The sequence below is a fragment of the Haematobia irritans genome, chromosome 1 (genome assembly GCF_050003625.1).
Source record: "Haematobia irritans isolate KBUSLIRL chromosome 1, ASM5000362v1, whole genome shotgun sequence".
In the NCBI taxonomy this organism is placed as follows: domain Eukaryota; kingdom Metazoa; phylum Arthropoda; class Insecta; order Diptera; family Muscidae; genus Haematobia; species Haematobia irritans.
Window position 1 is genome coordinate 124166863 of NC_134397.1, and position 18653 is coordinate 124185515.

At 27.7% G+C, this 18653-nt stretch overlaps 1 protein-coding gene across 6 annotated transcripts in view; it reads left to right on the forward strand.

The window, feature by feature from the left end:
• jvl (javelin-like) overlaps nt 1-16652 on the forward strand; it is a 380644-nt gene extending 363992 nt beyond the window's left edge. For 2 of the 6 annotated variants that reach the window (XM_075291596.1, XM_075291597.1), the window contains exon 8: nt 15605-16652. In XM_075291596.1, the coding sequence (XP_075147711.1) occupies nt 15605-16579 (975 nt within the window). In that variant the 3' untranslated portion in view covers nt 16580-16652. The other 4 variants (XR_012718206.1, XR_012718205.1, XM_075291599.1 and 1 more) reach the window with 4 other exon arrangements.
• The last annotated feature ends 2001 nt before the right edge of the window (nt 16653-18653 follow it).

Consider the following 18653-nt stretch of genomic DNA (forward strand, 5'->3'; position numbering starts at 1 on the left):
AAAATGTAATCAGAGATCTTAAAATACCTATAAAAAGTGTCCTTAATTCTATTTTACATTTGGACAAACACAAAAGTTTTCTGCGTTAGTATATATCGAATATCCCTAGCGTTTCACAAAGAGGCTACAAACATAGATCCCAGTAATTTTAAAGTCGTTATTTGATTTTTGAAAATATTTTTATCTATCACAGATGTCGACTGATTTAGTGAAATAATTTGCGCTCTTACCTGCCTTATTTAATTTTCACTTATTTAGACTGATATTCCAATTTGATGTTCCTTAAATTTTTTAGAAAATAATTCGAATCAAATTTATACTGTACAAATATTCGTTAGTGTACTGAGAATAAAAAAAAAACAATCGAATAAGCGATCGAAAAGTTAATTTTAAAAAATGAAAATGATTTCAAAATAGATCGATGTTGTTCAGTAGCATATTTTCATATTATTTTAGAGAAAATAGAAAACTTCTTTAAAAAAGCTATGCTTTACAATTCAATCTATCTTTAAAAACACTATACTTCTCTGATATTAATTTCTAACAAGCTTAAGACCTTAGCCAATTTATATTTTTATTGTAAATGTAATAAATAAATTATTTATTATATTTTTTACATTTGCAGCTATATCAAGAAACCCCAAATTTTGAACTTGAAATTTTTGTGTTCAGTAAACACAGCAATATGTTAGAATTTCACGAAAAAATTTTCCTGAAAATTATCATTGTTTGTTACAGGAGAAAAACATTTATATTTTAATTCAATTGTCTCAAAACAAACCTTCATTGGATTGAAACACTTAAAAAAAATAGGCCCCCTGTTCCGCTATTCGGAATTGCAAATCGCAAAATTTTGATTTGGGCGATATTTATTTAATTTAATTTATAAACTTTATAAATAAATTTATATTTAATGTGAAGTAAAAATTGAAGTTGGTTTGAAGTTCGATAGTATCCCGATTTTCATGCGATTTACGATTTCGGATATCGGAATAATTTTTAGGCTATTATAGAATAACAAAAACAATACATTAAGAACAATTCTTGTGTTTGCTTCAAAATCTCGAAATAACAAAATAATTGCTGATCGCAATCGGTAGCTTTTAAGAATATTTGAGCACTCGAATATATCTATAAAAACTTTATTTAGCTCTTGAAAATTAATTGGGCCTGATTTTGAAGTTAAAAACATAAATGAATTGTTGGTTGCACCAGGAATCACTAGTATATAACAGCCGACACTGACGACAACTCTTATATGAAAACATTTATAAGAGTGTAGTTCTGAAAATGATTTAATTGACAATTTAAAAGACATTTGGACATAGCCGAAGTACAATATCTAGCATATTCAATCAATTCTTTATGACGAAACCAAAAAAAAAAAAAACTATTTTCGTGAATTTGGATGTATCAGTAAACAAAATTTTTGCTGATAGGAATTTTGAAGTTTTTGACCATATTATTTATTTTGTTTAAATCTTTAGAGATCTTGAAATTTTTGATTTATTTCTTCTTTTTACAATTAATTTGTCTAATGTTTCTTAAGAAATTAGCTCTTCCTTTTTTACAAAAAAATTTGAAATATTCCGCTTTTGTTCATTATTCAATGTAGGCACTGCAATACAAATAATTAGAAACAAAATTTTGAAAATAAAAGATTTCGAAAAACACATGACGTTCTAGTTTGTTTCTTTGTTTTTGTTTTCATCGTACATCATTGTCACCATCTTTAAAAAATGAAAATAACATTTAACCAACCCAGATACCATCATTACATAATTCATGCAAAAGTCATTTACATTAACTCTCATTACGATTATTAATTAATACCACTACTACTTATTATTACTATATTAATATAAGTCTCATATACATAGTGTTATTATTATTACCATTATTACTATTATTATGGAAAATTATAATGAAATTATTTATTAAAATAAGTAAAAGAAAAACAACATCAACATAAGAATACAAACAAAACAGAAAAAAATGAAATTTTGCTTTAAATCACTTCTTTCAGTTTTCTGCTCATTGTTCATTGTTTTATTCAATATTTGTTATTTTTTTTATCAAAATACATAGTCACTTAGGTCTCGTTTGTCCTATACTTTCTCCATTTTTCTCCTCTCTGCGACTGTTTTATTTAAAAACCACACACACACACACACTCTCTATCTAGCAGCTATCCTAGGAAAATGTTACAAAATCATAAAATTTCATCAATCATGTCATGTCATTCAATTATAAAAGCATCTTTCATAAAAATAAGTTTTTAGCACAGGAAAAGGAATATATATGAACTTTGGGTCTCCGCTATAAATGACATTTATTTAAATTGATCTCAATTTATTGACGATCATTTTTGTAAATATTTATAATTTTGCTTGGTTTTGGTGCTAGAATGCTCAGATGGTAATATGCAAAAAAATAAATATTTATAGGGTTTCAAATGCCTAACGCCTTATTTGCTGCTCTAGCTATTATTAGAATTAAATTACAAGTCAATATTGTATTGGACATGGTTTGAGGTCAAAAGAAAGAAAATAAATTTATTTCAAACATAATTATTTCGATTTGTATAGTAGTTGTTTCTAAAACAACATTTTTTTTAAAGAGCCAATTCTCAACTAACTACCCATCCAGTCATTTTTAGCCATTTTATATATTTTTATAGCTCAGATCCTATAAAGTGTATTATATTCTGTTATGGTTATGATGAAGTTCTGAGTCGATCTAGAGAAATCACGATCGTAACAAGCTATCAACTTGAAACTTGTTGCAAGTAGTTGTTGGATGGTACACAAAAAATACATATTTCCGATTCAATCACGAAATTAATTGATTCAATTAATTTTTTAATTGAAATATCATAAATCACAGAAATGATAGTATCAATTAAAAAATTAATTGATCCAAGCTATTTTATATTGTAATATTAAAGACCTACCGAAACAGATTAACCGCAACTTCAATATCGTAATTTAAACTCGCCTTCAAGTATAAATTATTTTATTTGTCACCTAAATTTTGTTTTTAAAATAAAGTATGGAAAGATGTCTACTGTTTTTGAACGGTTTTTAGTTATGTAATCAAGACACAAAAAGCCAACGAATTTACAGACAATTTTAATTTTTAATTTTGAAGAATTTTTCAGATTATTAAAGCCACGTTGACCTTATCATTTAAAGACACTTTTTTCAGTCGATTCACCTAGACAAAAAAATTCATGAAATTTTTTCCAATTAAGTCTTTGAGTTTTAAAAAATATTCAATAAAAAATTTAATTGATTCAACAAATTTTTTAATTGAAACAAAAATTAATAGTATCAATTAATTTTTTAATTGGATCAATTAATATTTTAATTGACTTTCAATTAATTTTTAAATTGGTACTATCATTTCTGTGGTTGAAGACATTTCACTTAAAAATTAATTGGATCAATTAATTTCGTGATTGAAGACATAAGTAGGGTTTTTTTATGTAACTCTAAGGATAAAATTTTATGAAAATTTTATCAAATTCTGGTCAAGTAAAAATAATTTGTATTTTAAGGACATGAAATCTTTCGGCCTACGACAGTATTTCAATGTTAAAACGGGAACATTTTAAAAATTAAACCATTCCTAGTAGAATATTCATTTAGTCTTTTAATTCAGCAGTTCAGATCGTTGATGTGACAGTTGCTGACATAGCAAAGCATTCTTATTATTTCCGAAGTTTATATTTCTAGAATTTGCCAGTATAATTTAATGACTGACATGATTATCAAACAAGTTACTTCATTTTTTCCTTTATCGCAAAACCTCTTTTTAAAAAGGCAATGTTATTATGTGATAACAACCTAAGCAATTTGTTATTAATTATTTCATAATATCATTAGATTTATCATTAATTTAAATTTTCTTCTCATTACTTGTGTATTTAAAATAATTATGTTAATTTTCTAATCAATAAAAAAGACTTGCCTGCTGCATTATGAAACATCATTATTAGAATATTTTTCTTTTTATTTCTTAAACATACATAAGAATGGACAATTAATTAAAAAAACAAATAATAAATAATCTGGGATTCAAATTTCATAGTAAAATATCCAACTTAATTTTTTTAAATTCTTTTCATGGCTTTTATATTTTGTAGTTATTTAAACATTTCCGATAAAATCGGAGATTTGTAGATCTATATAAAAAAAAATTACATATACATCTTGGTATATATTTTAGAGTAAAGTTGAAAAGACTTGTGAATCCATCATATATTTAGAATTTGTTTAATAGTGAATTCTCAAGGGTCCCTTCTTTATGTATTTTGTTTGTATAATTCTTTTTAAGACTTTAAAAATTTTTCCTATATGGAAGAATATAGGTAACCTAGAAATAATACAGACTTGAAATAATAGCGTTGAACTAAATCTCATATAGTTCATATTTCCTTTATTTTTTAAATGATATGTTTGTAAATGTTTGTATGTAACTATTTTAATTGTTTAGGTGTATAATTTATTTGTTTAGTTAAGTGCCCTATGTTAATACATTTATTTGTTTATAAGTTATATGTTTTTTTTTTTAATTACTCCCCATATGAATTTTAATAATGCAAACAATAATTAATTGACAATGAAATCAGAAATACACACACAATAATTATTTTCATATATATAAAAAAACTGGTGTTTTTAATTGAATATGCATGAACTCTCAGTCAGTCAAATTCTTGGTCAGTTAGTATTGATCAGGCCCACAAGTAAAGAAGTAATTTTTACAGCGAGTTCCCCACACAATATTTAAATTAAATTTTATAAGATAATATGATAAGTTTATAATTGAATTGGTAATTTTTGTAATCACTTTAAATTGTAGATAAACACTCAATACAAAGTAACTTTGAATTTAAAGGTTATGTCTTTGGTACAAAGAAATTAGCATTTTTAACAAAACTTACAAATAGGTAGATTGAGTTTAATTTAATTTAAAATCTCTGATTTTTTATGCAGAATACAATTTATATAGGTCCCATACATATTTTTTAGAAAACTGTGACGACATTCCCTTTTTAGAAGACTTCTGTCTACGTCGACACAGAAAAAAAATTTACGAAATTTTTTTCAATTAAAATCTTAATTGAATTTAAAAAATATTCAATTAAAAATTTAATTGAATCAAACAATTTTTTAATTGAAAGAAAAATCAAGCACACAAATTAATAGTTCAATTAATTTTTTAATTAGATCAATTAAGTTTTAATTGAGTGTCAATTAAGTTTTAATTGAGTGTCAATTAATTTTTTAATTAGATCAATTAAGTTTTAATTGAGTGTCAATTAATTTTTTAATTGATACTATCATTTCTGTGATTGAACCCATTTCAATTAAAAAATTGATTTGATCAATGAATTTCGTGATTGAATCAAAAAAATATTTTTTTGTGTGTACTAACAAATGTAGGCGATTGCTTGTGTATTGGGATATTATCCTTATTTATATAGCGTCTAAGTTCGGCACTATGTTTAGTTTTCGCATTGAAAATAATATGATTTTAACAGTTCCTTTTTTAAATTAAAGCAGATAAGTTTCCTCAATTGAAACGTACACTGAAGCAATATTGATATTATAGGAAATATTTAATTTAGTCAATATTCACGAAAAGTGTCTTGAATATAAAAAAAATTGAATGAAAAGAAGGTTTACCGTTTTTATACCCTAAACCACATAGTGGTCAGGGTATAATAAGTTTGATCGGCCAAAAAATGTGCCTACCAGAAATATTGATTTTAGACCCCATAAAATATATACCGATCGACTCAGAATCACCTCCTGAGTCGATCTAGTGCTTGGTGTCCGTCCGTCCGTCTGTCCATGTATTTGTTGTTCACAGGATTCCGTTCGCAATTATTAACCGATTTTGATGAAATTTGGTACAGGGAGTATTTTGGGCACAAGGACGAACGCTATTGAATTTGGAAGAAATCGGATCAAATTTAGATATAGCTCCCATATATATGTATCGCCCGATTTCGACAAATGGGGTCACGTTGCGCGTTTTTTCAAACGGATCGTCACCAAATTTGGCAAAAGGTAATCTTTTCCATCGCCCTTCAAGTACGCAAAATTTCATCCAAATCGGTTCAGTTTTAGATATAGCTCTCATATATATGTATCGCCCGATTTTCCCAAATCTGGCCACAAAACCTTTATTTATCAACCGATCTTACTCAAAGTCGGCTAAATATAATCTTCTATAGCACTAACAATATGTGCAAAAAATCATCGAAATCGGTTCAGATTTAGCTATAGCTCCCATATATATGAACCGCCCGATTTTTCTAAATTTGGCCATAAAACCCTTATTTATGAACCGATCTTACCCAAATTTGGCTAAATTTAGTCTTCTATAGCACTAACTATATGTGCAAAATTTCATCGAAATCGGTTCAAATTTAGATACAGCTCCCATATATGTATCGCCCGATTTGGAAAAATTCGCCCTTATAACCTTATGTTTTACCATACAGGCCTCATTTCGTAACTGATCTTACTCAAATCTTGCACAAGGTAACCTTTTGTGGTATTAACCAAACCCGCAAAATATTATGCAATTTGTTTCAGATTTAGATATAGCTTCCATATATATGCATCGCTCGATTTTCCCAAATTTGGCCATAGTACTCTTATTTATTAACCAATGTTACTCAAATTTCAAATTTTGATGTACTAGCCGATCGTACTTATACGCACTTGTAGCTCTTACATAAGAATATTGCTCGATTTTTACAAATTTGTATTTATTACCCACACTAATTTAACGATTTTCTCTTTTTTAATAATGGGCTCAATATTAGTGGCATACTAGCTCCGTAGGCGCAATATCAACACAGCCAGTGTTGCTAGAAGTAGGGAAAATTCCCAATATGTAGGGTTTTTCTAATATTTAGCGTCTTGTAGGGACGTAGGGCCACAATGTAGGATATTTTCACTCAACACAATTTGTAATAATTTTTACATTTTGGTGGCTCTAGAGGAGGAAATTAGAAGCCGGCAAGGCTTGATCTTTAACAATGTGTGGTAAACTTTATTCCTGTAGAAAATTTTGTCAACATTTTATTTCTATAGAACATTTTGTAAAAATTGTATTTCTATAGAATTTTTTTTCAAAATATTATTTCTATAAAAAATTTTCTCAAAATTTTATTTCTATAGAATTTATTGTCAAAATTTTATTTCTATAGAAAAATTGCTCACAAAAATTTGTTTATAGAAACTTTTTCCAAAATTTTTATAGAGATTTAACAAAAAAGATTACTAATTTGGGTAGAATTCTACGAACTGTGGCAACCCTGGCGGTAATACAAATTTATATTCTAGGTTATATAACATACGTTGCATATTCATGTTTTAAGATAATAAAGTACATAGAACCATTTTTGTTTTGTAAAATTTTTTAAATTTAACGAAAAATATAGTAGGGAAAATTGTTTGGGAATGTATGGGAAAGTAGGGAACTTTTTTTGTCCTTGTAGGGTAAACCGAACATTTTCCCTGGCCATTGACTATGAGCTATAGTCAGATTGACACAAAGCACCCATAGACATGTACCCCTTAATTTTCTTAAATATGCAACTGCGGTTTATCTCCCAGACCTATATGTTACCCTACAAATGCTTATGATTACTAATTCTGTAATGGTGGTTTAGGGTATAATATAGTCGGCCCCGCCCGACTTTCTACTTTACTTACTTGTTTTCATTAAATTTAATTTTTTGAAATAAATATGAAAATAAAAGATAAAATTACAAATTGTAATATATTATTAAATAATATTTTTTTTGTTAATAAAAAAACAAACATTTCAAATCTTTAAAATAATTTTTAGCCTATATTTGAAGTTGAAGACGAAAAAGAGTCAACCTCTCAATTATTTTAAAAAATATTTATTTAAATTGTAAATGTTCTTCTTTACTTTAAGGAAAACTTGCCTTACTTCAACAACTTACGTTTTCAATGGAGGAGGCACATTTCAAAGATTCGTGTCGTTAATATTGTTAGATAGTGTAAATTGCGTGTCCTAAAATTATGGCCAATATTTTTTTCAGTGTATTTCCGACCTTTTAAATGGTAAAATTGTTTCGTTTTTTGCCTTAAATTTGGTTATTCATATCTGCTATAAAAAAGAAAAAAAAAATTGCTAAGTGAAATTTTAGACAAACAAAACTAAAGACTACACAAAAAAAAGTAAACTATGTTATGGGAAAATGAATTATCTTGTGCGAAAATTGAACTAAATTGTGTTCTAAATTTTGAGATTCATTAAATTAACGAACATTTTCTGACATTTTTCACTACCATTTACGAAATGCATCCTTCTCGAAAAGTAAAAATGTAGTAAAAATAAAGAAAAAAATATTAGGCGCCAGATCTTCCCATTTTAACCATGCTGAAGTTCATTCTTACTATTTTTGTAGTAATTTTGTTGAAGTGTACGAAAAACTTCTTTTTTGTATGTCATTGAAATTTTACTGCCATTTAGTTCATAAAATTTTTGAGACATACTTGGAATAAAGAAAAAATCGTTGGGCTGAGGAAAACTTCTTACAAAATTTTAAAAATAAACTAAAACAAAATATATATATATATTTTTTTTCAATAATTGAGGAAAATTATTAAATTAAATTAAATTAATTTTCCAATAAAAGTAAATTTTAGCTTCAGTTTTACAAATAAAATTTTTCTGTGTATTTTAATGGTATGAAATGGTTTTTTTTTCATACATCTTGTTATACCGAAACTAATCTTTTCTTCATTTCTATAAAGATGCATTTTGCATCAAGTTTAAAATATGAAAAAAATATTGTGCGGAAATTGTCTACACAGAAAAAAAGGTTTTGTTTGTCTATAATTAGGGTTAATTAATTAATTGATACAATTAATTTTTAATTGAAATTTATTCAATCGCCTAAATTATGGTATAATAAACTAATTTTTGTGATTGATTTTAGTTTTAATTAAATAATTAGTTAATCAATAATATTTTTTTCAAAATTCAATAAAAATTTTTATTAGAAAAATTTTATTGGTATTTTTTGTATAAGATTATTATGAAACAAAAGCTTATGTTTTTTTACGAGCTTGAGATCTATATTTATTTTTATTTTTCTTCAATATTTCGCAATTTCCTTGAAGTATTGATATCTGTTACAATAACTAAACACAAAACATATTGTTAATACACACAAAAATATTTCACGAAAAATTTTCCAATTAAAATTTTAATTGAGTTTTAAAAAATATTCAATTAAAAATTTAATTGATTCAACAAATTTTTTAATTGAAACAAAAATCAATCACGAAAATAATAGTATCAATTAATTTTTTAATTGGATCAATTAACTTTTTAATTGACCTTCAATTAACTTTTTAATTGATACTATCATTTCTGTGATTGAAGACATTTCAATTAAAAATTAATTGGATCAATTAATTTCGTGATTGAATCAGAAAAATTTTTTTTTGTGTGTAGAGTCAGCTAAATAAAGAAACCAGACGAGAACAGTGATGTTTCGCTGACTCTAATAAGAATATGTTTTGTGTTTAGTTATTGTAACAGATATCAATACTTCCTGAAGAAGCAATTCAAGGAAATTGCGAAATATTGAAGAAAAATAAAAATAAAAATACATATAGATCTCAAGCTCGAAAAAAAACAAAAACTTTTAGTTGAAAATAAAGATCAATAAAACACCAAAAACATAAAATTATTGTTAAACTTTAGATTTTTGGTCTTGCTTTTGGAAATGGTAGACCCAAATTCATTTTTGTTTTGCGTTTGGAATACAAAAGAAGCTTTCGTATTTTCTCTTTTTTTTTGTGGTTGTTTAAATTATCAGTATTGAAAGCGAAACTTAAATTCTCTTCTTTTCTTTTAAACTTAAAGTATCAAAAACATATATATTGTGTGGGGATGATTTATAAGATTAATTAATAAAACTTTATTAAAAATAAAAAAAAAACAAACAACATTTTTTTTAATTTTTAAAATTGTAATAATTTTCATTTGTTATAAAAAATCAATTTTCCATATTCACATTACACATGGTGATCGGGACACATAGACATTTAAAATCATTTCAATAATAACATTTTATTTTCATTCATTATTTGTTACATTATTCTTCCTAATCGAAACTGCACAACAAATTCGCAATAAATCGATTTGTCTTAACCAACCAAATACCAAAAGAACATCTATAAATTTTTACTAATTCTACAACAAATGAAATGTGTCTAATTTCTATGTATTTGTTCTTTTTTTAACTTCTTTTATATATTCATACACTGTCTGTAACTCTAAAAAATCGAATACCTGAAAACCAATACCCCTCCCTGAACTGTGCTATTTGACCACACAACAATAAAAAAAATCCTTCACACCTCTCTTATTGAAATCAAATTTTGCATCCCACCAATAACTAAACAAAAACACATAAAAAAAAACTGTGTCTGATTCCCTGTGTTTGCCTCCTTACGAATCCATGATTATCAAACAAATCACAAACAAAACAATAATTAACAAAAACAAAATACTATATAGAAATGTATTTCGCAATTATTAGCATCCAAATGAATATGGTGAAATGCATGCATGGAATTGCCCCATAATATCTATATAGATCTGTAATGAAAGTATTCTCTAGATTAGAGCTACAATCGCCAAGATGATCCCCCTCTATATACATACACTCCTACCAGTAATACCCATAAACTGAGATATTTTGTTTGAATTGACCTTGAAGTGAATGAGAATTACAAGCAAATATTATACACGGTAATTAACCATAAAATATTCATTCCCTTGAACTAAAATGCAAACCCCCCCGTGCAGTTAGAAAAGCATGCAAATTGGCTAACAGTTACAGACACAGATACAGATACAGGAAGACACACACAGCTCTGTGAAATCTCATTCAAAGAAATATCAGAGTTTTGGGATTGACGATTCTGCCCAACATCACCACCACCACGACCCCCTATTAAGATCATCTAAGGGCTCCAAAAAAAAAAAGGATATGGAATTAATAAATTATGTGGCTAATCCATTGATCTAATCTATATGAATAATACCTATATATTTATATATCTCTATGTATGTGTATTATCAAAATATATTTGGCTACGGAGGATGAGGAAGAAAAGGTGATTGCTTGTGCTTGCCTGGTATATATTGTGTATTATGAAGTATTTATTTAATCAAGTTATGGAGCTGCTCTAATATCATTATGCCAAACAAACAGAGTGAAGGGAATCTAAAGATCAAATAATCAACAAGAGCCATTGCCGACACACATCGACATTGTCCTTTAAATCATCCATATACATCATGATCATCACAATCGTCGTTGCCTTTGTCTTAGCCGTCTTCGTCATTGTTGTTGACTATCTTCGTTAATGCATTATTGTATGCCGTTGTTGTTATTCTCAATCGGCTCGTATAATCTCTCACGAAATTAATTTCGTTTAATAGAATTTGCCACGAGATATAAAACCCCCTACAAAACAATAGAGAAGAGAATAAAGGGAGAGAGAGAGAAATTTGTAAAATTTTTCTGCAGTCTATATCCATCCGTAAGTTTTTGTTTTTGTTTTCTCCTTAGTTTAATTTAGCTTTAGTGCTTAGCTTTAGTTTAGTTAGATGCACCAACTTCCCCATCAACAAAACACCCCCCCTTTTTTTTTGATCGTCTTTGAATAATAATCACTCTCGGTTTAAGTTTTAAATGTCTCCCTTGGTTTACTTAAAAATCCCCTATTCCCTTAGTAAACTCGGGTGAAAAGCATTCGAAACAAATTCTGGGTAAGTGATCATCATTATTTTTCGAAGAATGCTATGTAAGTAAAACATGTAAATTAAAATCCGAGATATTTGATACAGGGATTATTATTATTATTTTTTTTTCTTCAAAATATAAAAAAGTGATTTATGTTTAGCTTAAATTGTTTTTCGCGAGTCATTACTTTTAATCTGGTATGTTTTTCGTCCGTCTGTCCATGTATTTGTTGTTCACAATATTAACCGATTTTGATGAAAATTGGTGCAGGGTGTTTTCACATACACTGAAAAAAACAGTGAACCCACCAGGAAGAAAACATTTAGTTAATTTTAGAAAATTTTTAATATTTTTAGAAAATTTTAACTAAACAGTATTGCAAACGCTGACATCACGCCGATAAAATAAAAATAAGTAAATATTTTTCGACAAATTCAAGAAAATTTTTTAGGCATAGTTATTTTGTTAAGGAAGTAAAATTTCCAATTAAAAAAAAAAATAATCAACTATTTGGTTAGAAGTACGAATTTAGTAAAACTTTTTACTTCATTTGTGTATAATTTTTCCCGTTTTTTAGTTCATTTAAAAATTATTGGAGCAAAACAAAACTTTCTCTGTATATAATAATTCCATGAACTAAAACAAAGTTAAATTGGCTTTAGTGTAATAGAGAGTTGACTTTTTTTGAGTGTAGTGGTTAGCGTATAATAACTTCGATCTGCAGGAAAATGTGACTACAATAAAAATTGATTGAAGACCTCATACAATTTATACCGGTAGACTCAGAATCATTTCTGGAACATGCACTGAAAAAACAGTGAACCCACCAGGAAGAAACATTTCGGTTAATTTTAGAAAATTTTGAATATTTTTAGAAAATTTTAACTAAACAGTATTACAAACGCTGGCATCACGCCGATGTATTAAAATAAGTAAATATTTTTCGACAAATTCAAGAAAATTTATTAGACATAATTAACTTCTTTCACTTGTTAAAGAAAAATTTGTAGTTTCAAGGAAAAATTTGGAGTTCAAAATTGCAAGAATTTCTTTAGTGACATATGAAGTTCATGATGAACGCATTTGTAGTAAAATTTGAAAATTTAAAGAAATACTGAACTATTTTGTGGAAGACACGAATTTAGTTAATCTTTATGCTTCATTTGTGTATATTTTTTCCTCGGATTTAACTAACGTACGCAAACAATTATTAGAGTAAAGGAAACTTTCTCCAAACATAATAATTCCATGAACTAAAATAAGATTAAATTGGCTTTAGTGAAATAGAGAGTTCACTTTTTTTTATGAAATTTGGTACAGGGTTCTTTCATGGCATAAGGACAAAAGCTATGAAATCGGATTAAATTTAGTTATAGATAGCACCCATATAAATGTCTCGCCCGATTTCGACAAATGGGTCACATTGAACTTGTTTGCTAACCGATCGTCATAAAATTTAACACAAAGTAATAATATTCAGAATTCTTCTTGTGTAAAATATCATCAATCAACGGTTCAAATTTAGGTATACCCCCCATATATATGTATCGCTCGATATGCTGAAATTGGTCATACCTATCCTTACCCAGCAAAAAAGCGTCGCCAAAAAAGTAATGAAAATGTTCTATTTGGATCCGGAAGTAATGCAAAATTGACGCAGAAGCGATGAATTTAACATGGGCTTGTCATAGGATGGAGGTCCTCCATTTCAACAGCCGTTGCACTGAATTTGCATCACTTCTTTAGGTGTGATCCGAATTCAATGTTTTGGATGTAAATTAAAAAATTCTGTAATATTTTGTCAAATAAATAATTTTTATAATCTTTTTTAATTTTTAATGGATTCTAACGCTTGTCGGAAAAGTTTGAGCTCAAATATTTTCAAAAATTCACAATTTTTTCAAATTCGATGTAGCATTTTTGTCGACAAATAATTTGAATAATTTGTACCATTTTATGAATTCTTACTCTGTTTTTAAACTATTTGAAACAAAAGAAATTAAAATTATCCATTAAAAGTATGAAAAAAACCAAGATATAAAATTGAATTAAAAGAACTTCCTGGGTAGTTAAAATAAAGAACATCATTGGGAGTGCATCTTCCTGAAGTGCTTTTAAAGTTGTGCCTTTGGAAGAACTTCCAAAATTTTTGCTGGGTATTTATTAAACGATCTTATTCAAAGTTTGTTACAATGTAATATTCAATAATACTTACTACAGCTGCCAAATATCATTGAAATCGGTTCGAATTTAGATGGTGCTCATATACATATACATATGGCCCGATTTGTCAAAATTAGGTCGTCCTTGTCCTTATTAGTAACCGATCTTACTCAAATATCAAATTTAGATTTTTATATAGCTATTACACACAAATAGCTTGTGAAACTCACAATAGCTTATTAATCCCAGAAATATCCGATTGTAGCTTTAGAAAAAAGGGACCGAAATATTTTATAGCCGATTTGATGGAAATTGGTTGATTTTAGATAAATTTGGTCAAATGTGAAAAAATTTTCCCAATTTTTATTTTTTTTTTTTTTTTTTTTTTTGCTTAATTAAATTACGTGAACTAAAAATGAGAAACAAATTGTATACAAATAAAGTACAAAATTTTACTAAATTTGAAAAAATCATATTTTCCTAATATGGGCAATGTTTACTTAAATTGCGTTCATAAGTTTTTGAAACAACTATTTTCAACTAAATTTTTCCTTAAATTGTGTCTGTCTTGAACTTCAAATAGCGTTAAAGACATTTTAACAATTTTTGTTTTCAAAACATGAAACTTTCTCAAACAATAGAAAAAATATTATTTTTAATAAATTCTTCAATTTGACAAATATTATAAACTTATTTGTGTCATGTTGCAATTAATAAAATATTTGAGTTAAAATTTTCTAAAATAAAACCTACATTTTATTTCATAGTGGGTTCACTGTTTTCCGGTTTCTTTCTGAGATAGGCTTTTTTCACTTCTAAAAAAGTTATTTTGCGACCGGAAACTTGCGAATATAGAAGAATCATTAGTTTTGCGCCGATCCTGCAATAAGTTTACTGAATTTTATTGGATAGTGAGGATAAATGTAATACTGTCAATTATAAAAATATTAAAATTTCTATCTCAATTTAGATATTTTGAGTATTTCTCGTTAACAGACTACAGATTTTTGCTATGAGATACGTATACGTATTTTAGATTCGAATATTTAATTCTAGTTTATTATAGTCCTTCACAAAGAATACTAGTGATTTTAAATAGTAATGGGTCAACATTTTGGATCCATTAAATTCAAATTAGAATTGAAGTTTACCTATGAATTTCAGTGTTGAAAAATAAATTTCCAAAATTCTTTTATTCGTTTGTTTGTAGCGTTCAAACATTTTGATGATTTTACAGAAAATTTTAACTTTCTGCCGAACATAAGTCCAATGAATGTTATATTGGTACATAAAAATGTGTCAATAACAATTTCTCAACTCCAGCTTATGCGTCAATAATAGTAATAATATTATAATTTAACTTAAGTGTCCTTACAATGTCAACTAATCCCCTGTTTCCTAATAATAGGTGTACATAAATATATGCTCAATATACATTTGTAAATATATTTTAAAATTTAATCTTAGCTTCTTTATGTTTTAAGTTTACTAATTTGAACTATAAATTACTTTCTTTGTATAAATTTTAATGGATTTTGTTTTTCTTTATTTCTTTCCTTTTCCCAACGCTTTTAACGAAAAAAATGATGCTTTGATTTTTATTTCACTTGCACACAGAATTTTTCATTTGATAAAAATTTTGGATATAGCAAGGAAATTAAATCGGGGTTGAATCAATATTTTGAAGAAGAGTTACTAAATACAACTTCCACGAGGAATCAACAAAAACCATGGAATAATACAAGTGAAGACCTAGCAGAAATACCTTTGGCTTATAAACCCAATGTAACATTGAGTCAATATTTTGAACGGGAATTATTGAAGGAAACTGCTTCGACGGAAAGAATTCGAACACAAACTGATTCTCTATTGATTTACGATGATCCCGAATTGGTTGAGAATGATGATGATAATGAGGAAATTGATATTTATACTTCATATGCCTCATATATGAGTTCTTCAGATCCTGGAAGTGATAATATTTTGGTAACCATAGATTATGGGTCCATGCAAGATTATGACGAAGAACTTGATAGCTTAGATATTGTGGCAGAGGAAGATGAAGAAATGGATCAAGACATGGAAGAAAATAACACCCCTATGGATTATTTACAAGTACCTCCAAGACATTTTCACTTCAACCAGCCCAACAAACAATACCAGAGCAAAGAATCTTTGAAAAAATCTTCAGATTCATTATTACGTCGCGTATTGAATCCCTTTCAGGTTCATCATATGCAACATTCCCAAACCAGATCGAATAGTAGCATATCCCTAATGAATTCATTGCGTGAGTATAATGTTGATACCTCGGGAGATTATGGTTCATGGCAACATCAATCTGAAACGGATTTGAATGATAATGGAAACCGAAGTGAATATCGCTATGAAGATCTCATCAAAGAAGAAATGCTTAGGCAAAATGATGATAACGATGATTATGATGCCTATGTAAGGGACAATGCTGTAGATGTTGGTCATCGTAATGACAGTGATGAATTGATTGATTTCAATTATGATGAAGCTCTATCGGCTCGCTGGTCCAGTGACAATGATAAACTTTACTATAGAAGTGTTGATTATTTAAATTAAATTGGGATGTTCATAAATGTGAAACTATCATCATTAGATCAATCTATGAAAATTGAAAAACTTATTCTTAAAATTCCTAATTTATTTTTATTTCATACCCAAAACAATTGCTACTAACATTTCACTTTACACAGCCAATTATTGGTATATAAATTTTTCTGATTTTTAGATTTTCATATCACAAAATCATTCTATGAAAACTTAAAAACTTATTTTTCATTCTAACAAATCAAAATTTATTTTTATTTTCCACTCAGTATGTTGAAAATATTTAATTTTACACAAAGACACAACTTTAAAAGCACTTCAAAAAATGTCCTCCCAAAGATGTTCTTTATTTTAACTACACACACAGCGAAAAAAATTCACGAACATTTTTCCAATTAAAATTTTAATTGAGTTTTAAAAAATATTGATACTATCATTTCTGTGATTGAAGACATTTCAATTAAAAAATTAATTGGATCAATTAATTTCGTGATTGAACTAGAAAAAATTGTTTGTGTGCAGGAATATCTTTTGATTCAATTTTTTTTTATAACTTACAAATTATTAACCCTTGTGTATGTGATAACACTGGAAGCGATACCAGCGTGATGAGGTCCCGTGGGACCTACAATAAAAAAAGGATGGTAGAGAGGTTATCCCTACGATATTTTTCGATCATTTATTGTAGGTGGACTCTTCTATAATGCACAAATTGCATATATAAACATTTGGTTGTAAATATAGAGTTTTATATAATTTTTAATAGGATACAGATAATGTTAAAATTTTTGATTAGTATACTAGTGGCCCTGATGTTTGACGCAGGCGTGGTACCTATAAGTATCCTTATACGTACCAAGCAACAATATATTGTTTTTGTAGTTGAATGTTCTTAACAAACTGGATTTTTGAAGGAAAAACAATACGATTTTTTTTTAGTGGCGTTCGTTTTGCTCGCAGTATTATGTGCACAGTGGTTGTTTCAAACTTGGTCCAAATTGAGGCACATCTTGCCAAATTCCAGGAGCCGATAGGTCTGGAAAATGTATAGAAATATAAAAACTTATTTCGACCACGATTTCCATGAAGTTCAAATAACTTTTTTTGCACTTTTACTCTCACTATATTGGATATATCAACGAAAGACATAAAATTATGTACTACACACAGAGAAGGAATATGATCACCTCAAACATGTTTTAAGAGCAAAATGTTATTTTTGGGTGGTGACCATGTAACATGGTTTTCGCAACCATGTTATTTCCTCGGAAATCATGTATCTGATTTCGGCAAGCAGGTTATATTTGACGAAAAAATAAAATTTTAGTGACAAACATGTTACAGGGTCACCATACAAAAATAACATTTTGCTCTTGGAACATGTTTGAGGTGATCATATTCCTTCTCTGCGTGTACCAAGCAACGAAACCAATGGAAACTTCAAAAATGACAAATTCTTCCAAATAACGGTATTTTCTGAAAGGATGTTAGTGTTATTAATTGTTCCAAATACGAAAATCGCAATATCTTTACACTGCTTTTTAAACTGTGCTAAAACCACTAATGTAATTAGTAATAGGTCCCATTGGACCTCATCACGCAGAATCGCACTAAACTTTTTCAAATACCTATAAAAACCGATTTAATGATTCAATCACATAAAAATTTAAAGTTTTCAACTTAAAACACTTCAGTACAAGAAGTCATAAACCATAAAGCTGAAATTCATATAAAAGATAAAGTTATGTATGAATAAAAATCAAAAAGGTCCAGCGGGACCTCATCACGCACAGAAGGGTTAAAATTTTGTCAAAAAAATTCTAAATCCAGTCTAGAAAATTTGCGAAGTTTTGAAAATATTTGAGGTCAAAAGTTTCTGAGAAGCATTAGAAAGCATTACAAATTATAAAAATTATTTATTTGGCAAAATATCACAAAATGTTTTAATTCACATACACTGAATTCGAATCACACCTTAAGAAGTGATGCAAATTAAATGCAGCGGCTATTGAAATGGTGGACATCCGTTAAATTCATTGCATCTGTGTCAATTTTGCACCACTTCCGGATCCAAAAAGAAAATTTT